Source organism: Chiloscyllium plagiosum, unplaced genomic scaffold (genome assembly GCF_037043375.1).
Source record: "Chiloscyllium plagiosum isolate Xiang-an unplaced genomic scaffold, Cpla_swu_hap1 HiC_scaffold_7, whole genome shotgun sequence".
NCBI lineage: Eukaryota > Metazoa > Chordata > Chondrichthyes > Orectolobiformes > Hemiscylliidae > Chiloscyllium > Chiloscyllium plagiosum.
Genome location: NW_028270145.1, coordinates 1,292,613 through 1,305,645, shown reverse-complemented (window position 1 = coordinate 1,305,645; position 13,033 = coordinate 1,292,613). Strand labels below are relative to the sequence as shown.

Genomic DNA, 13,033 nt, shown 5'->3' with positions numbered 1-13,033 from the left:
ATAATGGAAATGTTATGTGACTTGCCAAAGCAGTGCAAGGACCAATGTCTAAGCATGAAGATTATGTATGTTTGGCTGCAAATGCAGAAGCTGAACTCCAGTATATTATAAGACATTGTCTTCCCCAAAGTCATAAAAGAAATCAACACTAGTCCTAAACCTAAAGTTTTCCTACCAACAATTTCTCTACATATGTTCTGTACATAAATAGATGAAAACTGAAGACTCATTCTATCCTTCCAAAATGAAAATATGTTTAGACATACAAGAATATGAATCTGGAATTCACAGATTATAGGCCAAAGAGCTTTTTCTTTCTAAGTTCATAAACCTTGTGTGAAGATTTCACCATAAAGCCATTGTTGTACATATATATCAGTACCGTTAAATATCTGTATGGTTAGATTAAACCCATCAACATGCACACTGTTACAATTCTGGAACAGCAGTATTGTGTAACGGTTTAGAACAGAAAATGTCTGGTAGCACCTTTTCAGAAAGAAACACACTGGATTTTACAGCTGTCCCTTTCAGTGTATTTTTGGCAGGGAGGCGGGCCCATGTAAAGTATGTCAGAAGGATAGACCATTGTGTTCCTGCCCACCACTCCTTGACATGGTGCCATAATACAGAGGGTGGGAAAGGTACCCGCTAATCTGTGTGCCCTTAGACCAATTGTGGTCAGTTATTGCCCGCTTAGGTCCCTCAATCCACTCCATTGTCATAATCTGGGCAGTATAGGGACTTTGTGGCACAGTGGCAGTGTCCTAATCTTTAAGCCAAAGGTCTTGGCTTAAGTCCCGCCTGTCTGAACAGGTTGGTTAAAATGTCTGCATTGAGCAGTGGCAGCTGGGTCAGAGAGAGAAGGCTGCTTTTTTTAGTTAAAAAGGTGCAAGATGAACAGAACGCATCATTTGGGATGGAGAATGTATACATGCACCCATGCATCCCAGAAGATAAAAACGGTTATACTTGGTGGTGAAGGTACTGGTCACACTGGAGCTCCATTTTGCGGTGAACAAGATGAGTCAGAACAGTCTGTGTCTTTCATACATTTTTCTTTGTGGCATATCAGGGGCACCACCCTCCAAAATATTACCCCACTTTGTGTCTACCTGCCTACACTGTAAAACATATCCCACCTCAGGATCCTGCTCCAAACATATGCTAGGACTTAACTCCCTCTGGTGGCCATGCCTAGGATCTCTTAGCAGCCCTGGCCATGCCCATTACTGATTTCTCACACGACCACAGCTGCCACTAGGTAGTCAGCTTGCTCAGCAGGTCTGGAGAGCAGGACTTTCTGTCACTGAGGATGGAAATGCAACTCCCTGCTTGGTTAGACTGCTCACAACAAGTCGAGAGTGTGGTGCTGGAAAAGCACAGCAGGTCAGGCAGCATCCGAGGAGCATGAAAATCAACATTTTGGGCAAACGTCCTTCATCATTAATGAGGCTGGGAGCCTAGGGGATGGAGAGATAAATGGGAAGGGGGAGGGGCTGGGGGGAAGAGCTTTAGGGCAGAGGAGATGACCTGAGGGTTGCAGTGAGAGAGACTCAGAGATCTTTGTAGAGAGAGGAGGAGAACTTTGTAGAGAGTTCTCGCTACAAAACTCTCTTTGTAGAGAGATAGAGGTAGGCATCCTTGGAAGAGGATTCACAGTGAGGTTAAAATCAACTAGGAGAAAGTGAGGACTGCAGATGCTGGAGATTAGAGTCGAGAGTATGGTGCTGCTGCAAAGTGGCCTTTGTTAAATATGGTCCATTTTATACTCTCCCTGTAAAATCCAGTTCAATATTTGGGGTTGAGGATCTTCCATCAAACTTGACCATTAACTCTTTTTTTTCTTTTTGTCCACATTTCTAACCAGCTCTGGCGATGGTTTTAATGACTTCTGTTTTTTTATTATTTCTGCAGTATTTTGCTCTTGTATTGATGGATATTGATTCGTCACTACAAATTAGACATCATCAAATTGACCGTCCAGCACTTTCCAAAGAGACTGACGAATCTGGTCTTTGCCATTAGATTGTGAAATAAGTTGATTATAAATCAATACCAGTTCTACTGGGCTCACCTTTCTTCTCAACCAACTTAAATAGAATTGAAAATCAGGCAGAATATAAACTGCATTGCCAATCTACGCTCAGCTCATTGGGTGTAACTTGCGAAGATTAGTACTGTCCCTTACAGCATAACAAAGACTGATTACTGAAATAATAGAAAATTTTCAGTCTAATAAAATTTACATATTACAGCAAAAATGGAGTTGGGACTATTAGCTCAAATAAATGGAGCAGAAGAACATTTTGCAAAAACTGCACGGAATTTCCTTTGGTAAAATGTACTCAGGCATAATGATCAGTTTACTGGTAATTTTAAACAAAATAGGTGAAAACATTGAAAAATGCCTCTTAACAGGGCCTGGGACAGGGGGAACATGAGGATCCAATAACTGAGGCCTGAAGTGAGGACTGCAGATGCTGAAAAGTCATTCAATAAAGTGTGAAGCTGGAAAAAGTACAGCAGGTCAGGCAGCATCAGAGGAGCAAGAGAGTCCACATTTTGGGTTGGGAACCTTCATGAGGAATCAGGTCTCAACACGAAACGTCAACTCTCCAATTCCTAATCCTGCTTGATCTGCTGTCTGTTTTTCCAGCTCCACACTTTATCGACTCTGGACCTTTTAGAAGTCTGTTGTGCTCAGTTCATGGGTAGATCTGCTATGCTCAGGTTGGAAGTCCAGGGCAAGGCCTACTTACTGTGCTGGAATTGGGCCGGAGTTCACTGTGGTCATTGTGGGGTCAGCTGTGCTAAAGTTGGGTGGGTGGCCAGTGTGCCCTGGTTGGAGGCGACATGTTTGAGTGAAGCCATTCTGCTTGGTTCAGCGGCAGGGCTAGGAACAGGCCTGCAGGCCAGGAATGGCATGTAGGCCTGATTTCCCTGGCCTTGCCTATTAGTGTGTTTGCATCTAAAAAAAGAGAGCTGAATTTAAATGTCTTGAAGCCCACAAGCAGGTATAGTGAACAGAAACCCACCATGGTGGTTACCAATCTGGGCGAGACATTTCTGTAAGGGGGAGGGAGGCTTGCAGAGCAATGTTTCTACTGATTGCTGAAAAAAATGCTTGTAATTTGAACAATTATTAACATTAATTCGATCAATTTTGGGAGCAAATTGCTTTGAAAAGAAAGAAGCCGCTGTGTTCTATCAGAAATTTCTTCACTTAGTTTGCATATTTTTATTTTTAAACAATGAAGAGTCATTAGACTCAAAATGCCAACATTGCTTGTTCTCTCTACAGAGATTGTCAGACTTGCTAGGTTTCTCCAACAATTTCTGTTTGGATCAAAATATGCTTTTCTGAGGAAATTTTCTAATTTTGAATTGAATTCCATAGGGTCCTCAAGGTCCCCGTGGTGATAAAGGAGAAAACGGAATTCAGGGTGAACGAGGTCAGAAAGGTCATCGTGGGTTTACTGGTTTACAGGGTCTTCCAGGTCCTCCTGTAAGTAACTAAACACCTAATAATTGTTATTTCCAGACCATTTCAAAGCAGGTTTTATCATATTTATGACTAAGTTTAATTTGCTCCAATATTATTTGACTTGCTTTGTAGATGTGTTCTTGATAAAAGCATATCTTCATACTTTCTTTCTATCTGCATCTAACCAGCATGTTCCATCCATTAAATTAATAAGGACAGAATAACAGAGCATTAAGTACAGAAACAGAAAACACTGATCAGTTTGCCACAAGTAATTAAGTGAACCCAATTCTATTTTCTCTTATTAGGGTCCACCTGGTGAGCAGGGTGGTCCTGGAATTCCGGGGCCATTTGGTCCACGAGTAAGTATTGATTCAACATGTACAAGTTTAATTGAAAATACAGAATTCATAAATATTCCACCTGTGACTCTCTTTAAACCATGACTTGGAATTTCCTTCGTTCTTGTGCAGTAGTAGTCATTCGAGCAGTATAGCACCATTTTCTTCTGTGAAGATTCATGTGGATGTGACTTTCACTGTGAAGTGTCAGCTCCTTTGCACAAAACTGTGGCTGCTGAAACTCTACCCAGCTCAATAACATAGATTTACTCTTGTGCACATGTCACCTTCCTGCATTTATCCCATTTCAGAAGTGTGTATGGAAGGATGGAGATGCAGTTCAGAGAATGTTTATGATACTGGTACAATGTCAGGCAAAGGTGGATTTTCTTATGAGGAATGGTGGACAGACTAGGCTTGTATTCTCAGGAGGATAGAAGAGTAAAAGGTGCCCTGATTGAAGCAGATATGATGTTGAAGGATCTAAGTAGGGTGTATATGGAAAGGATGTTTCTCTTGTGGGAGAATCTAGAACTGGGGTTCAAGGTTTTAAAAATAAGAGGTTGTCAATATAGGTATTTCTTTCTCACAGAGTGCTGAGAGTCTTCAGAACACTCTTTCTCAAAAGATGGTGGAAAACAATATGTTCATTTGTACAAACTTATATACTATTAAACCTCTTTCTTTAAATGTTGTCAAAAGCTAGTATGAATGATGACAAGCATGTGTATGAAGTAATCAAAGTAAGTGGTAAAATCAAGATATATAACCGGAAACCAGTAGTGTTTTTATGTCATATACATTTTCAAATTGCAATCCCTGTTTCTTAGTGTAAGCTGTTGAGTTTCTTTTCATGGATCAATAAGTAGTTCTTTAAATATTTGTTGAGTCATGCAGAGGGTGATGCATGTATGGAATGAGCTACCAGAGAAGATGGTGAAGCTGGTACAATTACAACTTTTAAAAGGCATCTGCATGGGCTCATGGATAGGAAGAGTTTAGAGAGAAATTGGCCAAATGCTGTCAAATGGAATAGATCAGTTTAGAATATTTGTTCAACATGAAAGAGTTGCCATGCTGTTCAACTCTGACTCTACCTAATTTTTTTCTATTGCCTAATGAGACTGGTTTCCGTAAATTATCATATTGTTTTCCATTCGTTTGATGAAACTGTCTTTTGAGAGCTCGGGCTGAAGTCTTACAGGATTTGATCAGAGTTATCCCCATTCAGAAACATTGACAAACCATTGTTGCCTGAGTAAGGAGTGATTTTCCTGTGTTTAGAATACAGGACACAGATTTAAAATGAATGTCACCAAAACCTGTGATAACTAGGATAGTTATGTCTCAGTTTGTTGATTTTGAAATATGGATCATATATGCTCCTGGATGCACATATAACGTTACAGCATGTTGTATTGTTTTAGGGACCTCCTGGCCCAGTTGGTCCTCCTGGAAAAGAGGGTCACGTTGGTTTCCCCGGGCCTATTGGACCCCCTGGTACACGTGGCAGTGTTGGCGAAACTGGCCCTGAGGTAAACCAATATAATCTTAATGATTCAGGAATGCATCTCTTCAATCCATTTTAACTGGGTGCTAGTTTATCTATTTCTATGTTAAACTATAGCGTAGAAACTAAGTGAGGGAGAAACAAAGCAACTATCAAAGACCAGAACTTGCAATGAGCGTTAAATTCTCTGTAATTGTAGTTAGTATAAATCACGTTTGACTGCAAGCAGCATTAGCCAGGATTTTACATTTGTTAAATGAAAATGGATGATTAGAATGATGCTGACTTTTTGCCTGATATGTTTCTGAATACTTTGACTGTCTCACTAATTTAACACTTTCTGACAGACCAACATCAAATTAAGTAAGATTCAAACTGCTTATAGCTCTGATTGCATTGGGTATGTGAATGGGGCAGTAACTTTGAATCATCCAGTAGTAAATGTTGATTAGAACTTGGCTTAAGTATCGGGTTGACTCAAATATAGTATTCTCTTCTTGAATCAGAAGGACAGGAGCTCATGTTGCCCTCCAGGATCTGAGCATATGCCTTAGGCTCTATTTAAGTACAGTATTGTGAAAGTTACAGGTACTATTATTTGGATGAGATATTAAATTGTTGAATGTACCTGTTCAGATGAATAAATAAGGGCCCACTGTTCTCCTTAAAGAACAGTCTGATGAGCTGACTGAATTTATCCCTTTTTCCTGTCTGTTTGAACTTTTTGTAATTTGGCGACTGCATTAAGTATGATTAGTGAATGCAGTTCCATTGCCATCCGCCAGCTGCGTAATATTGTAAGATGTTTTGAAGTTGTGAAAATTGCTAAACAAACTTGTAGTATTTGTACTAATAAATTTGAAGTTAATAGCGTTCTGTGTAAACCAACTACACATTAATTAATAGCGCATAAATGCTCCTTTGATTTCCCATTTACAGGGTCCTCCTGGTGATGAGGGCCCATCTGGTCCTCCAGGTCCTCCAGGTCCTCCCACTGCCACCTATGAGGATATTTTGGGCCATTATGAGATAGAACCAGATACCTTGGATATACTCAATGCTGACGAGACTTCCGATAGCATGCCAAAGGATTCGGGAGTGGATGCTACCTTGAAATCTCTCAGTAGCCAGTTAGAAACCATGCGCAGTCCAGATGGTTCTAGAAAGAACCCAGCTCGAACATGCCAGGATCTTTTGTTCTGTCACCCAGAAAAAAAAAGTGGTATGTATTCGGATAAGAACCATTTTTTCCTGTAGCAATTCAGATATTTCTTTCTGAAGCACTGAACCTGTCTTGTTTAAAGAATAGCAAAACAATGCAATGCTCACTTCCGTGCAATTGAGGTGACTTTTAATCTCAAGTGTTTTAGAAGAGATGGGAGGACTGGGCAAGAAAAAATGCCCTCACTGATCTGAGATGCACGTCTGGGGTGTTCTAACCCCTGGAATTGGCATAAGTCCACTTCCTGCTGGGGAAGGCTGCGGAAAAGAGACAAAGAGGAAAGAACTGTTAGCCACTCACCAGATTGCAACGGGAGGAGTAGAGGAGGCTCTTTGGGCCATCTGGAAGGAGAGAAGGAGAAGTACAAGGAAGTTTTTTGTGAAGGACTCAAATATAGAGTCCTCCTTTTCCTGCCTCCAAAAAGAAGAGACTGGCACTCAGCTCTAAGATGACTTCTTTCTAAAGACCCTCCTCGACTTGGTGGGAAAGGCAACTCAAATCAGGCCTACATTCTGAAAATAACAATAGGTAGGTAATGAAATATGAACTCCAAAAGTTTCAGACCTGCTGGGACAATGGAACCATCCAATCAAAATTGTTTGTTTTTAAAAACCGATTAATGAGATGTGAAAGTGACTAGGAAAACCAGCACTTATTGTCCAGCCCTAGTTTCATGAAGAAGATTGTGTTGAACCACTCCCTGGAACTATTATGGTTCATGTGGTGGTGCGGTAGACCCACAGTGCTATTTCAGAAAGTCGCAGGATTTTGACCGAGTGATATTGAAGGAACGGTGATATACTTCCAAGTCAAGATGGTGTGTGACTTGGAAGGGAACTTATAGGTGGTACTTCCATGTCCTTTGGTATTGAGGATGTCATGTTTTGGAAAGTGGACTGTTGAAGCAGGCTTCACAAGTTGCTTCATTGCTTCTTGCAGCACTGTAACTGTGCAGATGGTAGAACAAGTAAATGTTTAACGTGATAGTCTTCAGCATGTTGGAGCTACACTCATTCAGGTAAGTTGTGAGTATTCTATCACATTCCTGAGTGGTGTCTTGTAGGTGGTGAACAGACATTGAACAGTAAGGGGTGAATTTCTTGTTATAGGATAGGATAGCTTAAACTGAAATCCTCTTACTCCACATAATGCTCTTCTCAGATTAGCTTTCAAATTTTCTTGGGAATTTTATCTGTCAAGCATTAGAGAATTAAATAAGATTTGTTAAGGCTGTGGTCAGGCAATTAAACATAGTCTTCTCAGATGAGGAAATATTTTTTAGACAACGGACCTTTCCTTTTCCAAGTTTTGTAATGTGATATATGAACACATTTAATAACAGGGAAGTGTTAACAGGCATGTTAAAATAATGGTACAACCTCGATTATCCAAACATCAATTATCTGAATTTCGGATTATCCGAACAAGATCTCAAGGTCCCGTAAAAATGGCATTAGGCAACTCAGCATTCAGTTATTATTTAAACTGCATTATGGCATGCATTACCGAATAACTGAAATGTTTAGATAACTGACACTCATAAATTTCCACTTGTTTACAATCAGATCAGTTATCCAAACGATCAGTTTTACGAACAAAATATTCCCATCCATTTCATTTGGATAATCAAATTTGTTCTGTAAATACTTGAATGTGAATGTATTTTACAGGGGAGTATTGGATTGATCCGAACCAGGGTTGTGTTGAGGATGCTATTAAAATATACTGCAATATGGACACTGGTGAGACCTGTATTCTTGCGGATCCACCTGAAATACCACGCAAAACCTGGTGGAGCAAAAAGAATGACGATAAGAATGGACACTTATGGTTTGGTGAGTCCATTAATGGTGGATTACAGGTGAGTAAATGACACTGCTCAACGTTTGCAAATTTGAGAAAATAGGTTTTTTTCATTGAGCAACAAACATAGTTTCCAGCTCCTTTCATTTGTAGCTGGGGTCAGGTATGGTTTTCAAAGCAAAAACATACTGGTTCTAATTGGAAGGATCCTGGGTCCTCATTGAAAGATACTGGTACATTGATGAAGGTAGATGCACATTTATATTCCGAATAACAACAATAATAAAAAAATCACATTATTAATACACAAGAAAAAGCAGCAGTTATGTAGTAATTTAAGAATTCTGGATTAGTGGTGCTGGAAGAGCACAGCAGTGCAGGCAGCGTCCGAGGAGCAGTAAAATCAACGTTTCGGGCAAAAGCCCTTCATCAGGAATAAAGGCAGAGAGCCTGAAGCGTGGAGAGATAAGCTAGAGGAGGGTGGGGGTGGCGAGAAAGTAGCATAGTGTACAATGGGTGAGTGGGGGAGTGGATGAAGGTGATAGGTCAGGGAGGAGGGTGGAGTGGATAGGTGGAAAGGAAGATAGGCAGGTAGGACAAGTCATGGGGACAGTGCTGTGCTGGAAGTTTGGAACTAGGGTGAGGTGGGGGAAGGGGAAATGAGGAAACTGTTGATGTCCACATTGATGCCCTGGGGTTGAAGTGTTCCGAGGCGGAAGATGAGGCGTTCTTCCTCCAGGCGTCTGGTGGTGAGGGAGTGGCGGTGAAGGAGGCCCAGGACCTCCATGTCCTCGTCGAACATTTCTTCCGTCGCCTCCGCCTCCGAGCTTACTTTCACAATCAGGATTCCTGCCCACCTTCCGAGGACCCCTTCGCCCACCTCCAACACACTGCATCCACCTGGACACCCCGCGCTGGCCTATTACCTGCCCTCGACCTCTTCATTTCCAACTGCTGCCGGGACGTTAACCGCCTCAACCTGTCTACTCCCCTCCCCTACTCCAACCTCTCACCCTCACAACACGCAGCCCTCCAATACCTCTGCTCCAATTCCAATCTCACCATCAAGCCAGCAGATAAAGGGGGCGCAGTGGTAGTCTGGCGCACTGACCTCTACACCGCTGAAGCCAAACGCCAACTCGAGGACACCTCTTTCTACCGCCCCCTCGACCATGACCCCACCCCCTATCACTCCCCTATCATCTCCCAAACCATACAGAACCTCATCACCTTAGGCGATCTCCCACTCACAGCTTCCAACCTCATAGTCCAGGAACCCCGCACTGCCCGGTTCTACCTCCTTCCCAAGATCCACAAGCCTGACCACCCTGGCCGACACACTGTCTCAGCATGCCCCTGCCTCACTGAACTCATCTTTACCTACCTCGACACTGTCCTATCCCCCCTAGTCCAGGAACTCCCCACATACGTTCGAGACACCACCCACGCCCTCCACCTCCTCCAAGACCTCTGTTTCCCTGGCCCCCAATGCCTCATCTTCACCATAGATATCCAATCCCTCTACACCTCCATCCACCATGACCAGGGCCTCCAAGCCCTCCGTCTTTTCCTCTCCAGACGTCCCCAACAGTACCCTTCCACCGACACTCTCATTCGTTTGGCCGAACTGGTCCTCACCCTTAACAATTTCTCTTTTGAATCCTCCCACTTCCTCCAGACCAAAGGGGTAGCTATGGGCACACGTATGGGCCCCAGCTATGCCTGTCTCTTTGTTGGCTACGTAGAACAGTCAATCTTCCGTAATTACACCGGCACCACTCCCCACATCTTCCTCCGCGACATTGATGACTGCATTGGCGCCACCTCGTGCTTCCGCGAGGAGGTTGAGCAATTCACCAACTTCACCAACACATTCCACCCTGACCTTAAATTTACCTGGACCATCTCTGACACCTCCCTCCCCTTCCTGGACCTCTCCATCTCCATTAATGACGACCGACTTGACACTGACATTTTTTACAAACTCACTGACTCCCACAGCTACCTGGATTACACCTCTTCCCACCCTACCTCTTGCAAAAATGCCATCCCGTATTCCCAATTCCTCCGCCTCCGCTGTATCTGCTCCCAGGAGGACCAGTTCCACCACAGAACACACCAGATGGCCTCCTTCTTTCGAGACCGCAATTTCCCTTTCCACGTGGTTAAAGATGCCCTCCAACGCATCTCGTCCACATCCTGCACCTCCGCCCTCAGACCCCACCCCTCCAACTGTAACAAGGACAGAACGCCCCTGGTGCTCACCTTCCTCCCTACCAACCTTCGCATAAACCACATCATCCGCCGACATTTCCTCCACCTCCAAACGGACCCCACCACCCGGGATATATTTCCCTCCCCACCCCTTTCTGCCTTCCGCAAAGACCGTTCCCTCCGTGACTACCTGGTCAGGTCCACGCCCCCCAACAATCCACCCTTCCATCCTGTCACCTTCCCCTGCCACTGCAGGAACTGCAAAATCTGCGCCCACACCTCCTCCCTCACCTCCATCCAAGGCCCTAAAGGAGCCTTCCACATCCATCAAAGTTTTACCTGCACATCCACCAATATCATTTATTGTATTCATTGCTCCCGATGCAGTCTCCTCCACATTGGGGAGACTGGACGCCTCCTAACAGAGCGCTTTAGGGAACATCTCTGGGACACCCGCGACAATCAACCATGCCGCCATGTGGCCCAACATTTCAACTTCCCCTCCCACTCTGCCAAGGACATGGAGGTCCTGGGCCTCCTTCACCGCCGCTCCCTCACCACCAGATGCCTGGAGGAAGAACGCCTCATCTTCCGCCTCGGAACACTTCAACCCCAGGGCATCAATGTGGACTTCAACAGTTTCCTCATTTCCCCTTCCCCCACCTCACCCTAGTTCCAAACTTCCAGCTCAGCACTGTCCCCATGACTTGTCCGGACTTGTCCTACCTGCCTATCTTCTTTTCCATCTATCCACTCCACCCTCCCCCCGCCTCCGACCTATCACCTTCATCCCCTCCCCCACTCACCTATTGTACTCTATGCTACTTTCTCCCCACCCCCACCCTCCTCTAGCTTATCTCTCCACGCTTCAGGCTCTCTGCCTTTATTCCTGATGAAGGGCTTTTGCCTGAAACATCGATTTCGAAGCTCCTCGGATGCTGCCTGAACTGCTGTGCTCTTCCAGCACCACTGATCCAGACTCTGGTTTCCAGCATCTGCAGTCATTGTTTTTACCTAGTAATTTAAGAATACCTAACAGCAGGTGAATGGAACAAGTGAAGCTAAAATTTGCAGAATTTATGATTTGCAACTTTTCAAAGGCCATTGAGAGGTCAGGTTAATGCAAATGTCATGATCCACTTTATAAAGTGTACTTGAATCTCAAGTCCCACTTCTAGGGTCATCACACAAGTTAAAGATCTCCAATTTTCCTGTCTGATGAACTCAGGTTAACTGGTAATACTGACCAGGTTCCTGCACTTAACAAGAAATTACTGTTTCTTATAAACACATCTAATCTGACCACAGGAGACAATCGATTAATCATCCTCTAACCTAAACTCTATCCCTCCTAAACCAGTGCAGACAGATACAGGCAAACAAAAATCTTAAATGTTATGCATGTCGGGAAAACATTATGGCACTCAGTTAATAGCATTAATCCATATGATCCAATGAAGTGTCATTGCTTCTTCCAAGCACTTCTGATCTTTTATGGTTCCAAGTCCTTTCAGGTCTTTGCTGAGGACACAGGGTGGTTGATACACTAACTGTTTAGTCTCTCAGTCACTGGTTAGCGGCAGCATCTTCAGGCAGTGGAGAGTGCGAGCAACTTGCTACCCTCTAACTTTTGGTTACTTCTCTCCTAAAAGAGACAGTATGCTGTCTTTTGAAAATTAAAAGACTTCATGCCCTTGTATTGTTCACACACTGGTTGGCCAACTGCCCAGGAGCCAATCAGAGAACTGTTATCATGCTGAACACGCTTGACACAAGCAACCAACAGACTGTGTCTCTATCTCTGGGTAAAGCTGAGCTGAACACACACCTATAGTGATATTGAGCAATGAAGCCACAACCATCAACCCGCGCTCTCTCCCTCTGAATTTGAATGAGGCAATGGTATAAATACAGCTCACAATGAGTTCAAGTAACTTATTTAAAACTGCAACATTCTGTTTCAGTTTTCTTGGCACAATCCAAAAATAAAGAAATTTAAAGTTAAAAAATTCCATTTACCCAAACTATGATTGACCAATTAAGAGTAAGTTTCAGAATAGAATAAAAATAATAATTGAGTTGAATCTTCTTCATTCATAAAGGACTACTTTCATTGGTGAGACTTCTGATGTTCTATGGGCTTTATTTTTTTCAGAAATATATTTCAAGAATTTTACTTGGTTTGTCAGTATTTTTGGTTAATTTTACATTATTCCATGCAACTGAGTTGTAGAATCTGAAACTGCATTGATTGAGGAAGACAATGGTGTTGTCTTGTGAAAGTCTACAGAAGCTCAGTGAAGTCTAACTTTGATCAGCAAGCAAGCTTAATTTAAATGCATCAAAATTTAACAAATATATCAGTTTATTCAGTAATTATTATGAAGGAGGAGGTTTTAGTTTTAACCTATTGTTTTCTGAAATACCTGCAAGTGGTGGTGACTGGTACAATTACA

At 43.0% G+C, this 13,033-nt stretch overlaps 1 protein-coding gene across 2 annotated transcripts in view; it reads left to right on the top strand.

Moving 5' to 3' along the window:
- Positions 1–13,033, top strand: part of LOC122551236 (uncharacterized) — a 260,766-nt gene that overhangs the window by 239,989 nt on the left and 7,744 nt on the right. For both annotated transcript variants that reach the window (XR_015757572.1, XM_087988654.1), the window contains exons 48-52: positions 3,401–3,508; positions 3,796–3,849; positions 5,256–5,363; positions 6,278–6,560; positions 8,231–8,421. Coding sequence is in view for 1 of the 2 variants with exons in the window: in XM_087988654.1 (XP_087844780.1) it covers positions 3,401–3,508; positions 3,796–3,849; positions 5,256–5,363; positions 6,278–6,560; positions 8,231–8,421 (744 nt within the window). In the remaining variant the exon portion in view is untranslated. The remainder of the gene's footprint in view (positions 1–3,400; positions 3,509–3,795; positions 3,850–5,255; positions 5,364–6,277; positions 6,561–8,230; positions 8,422–13,033) is intronic.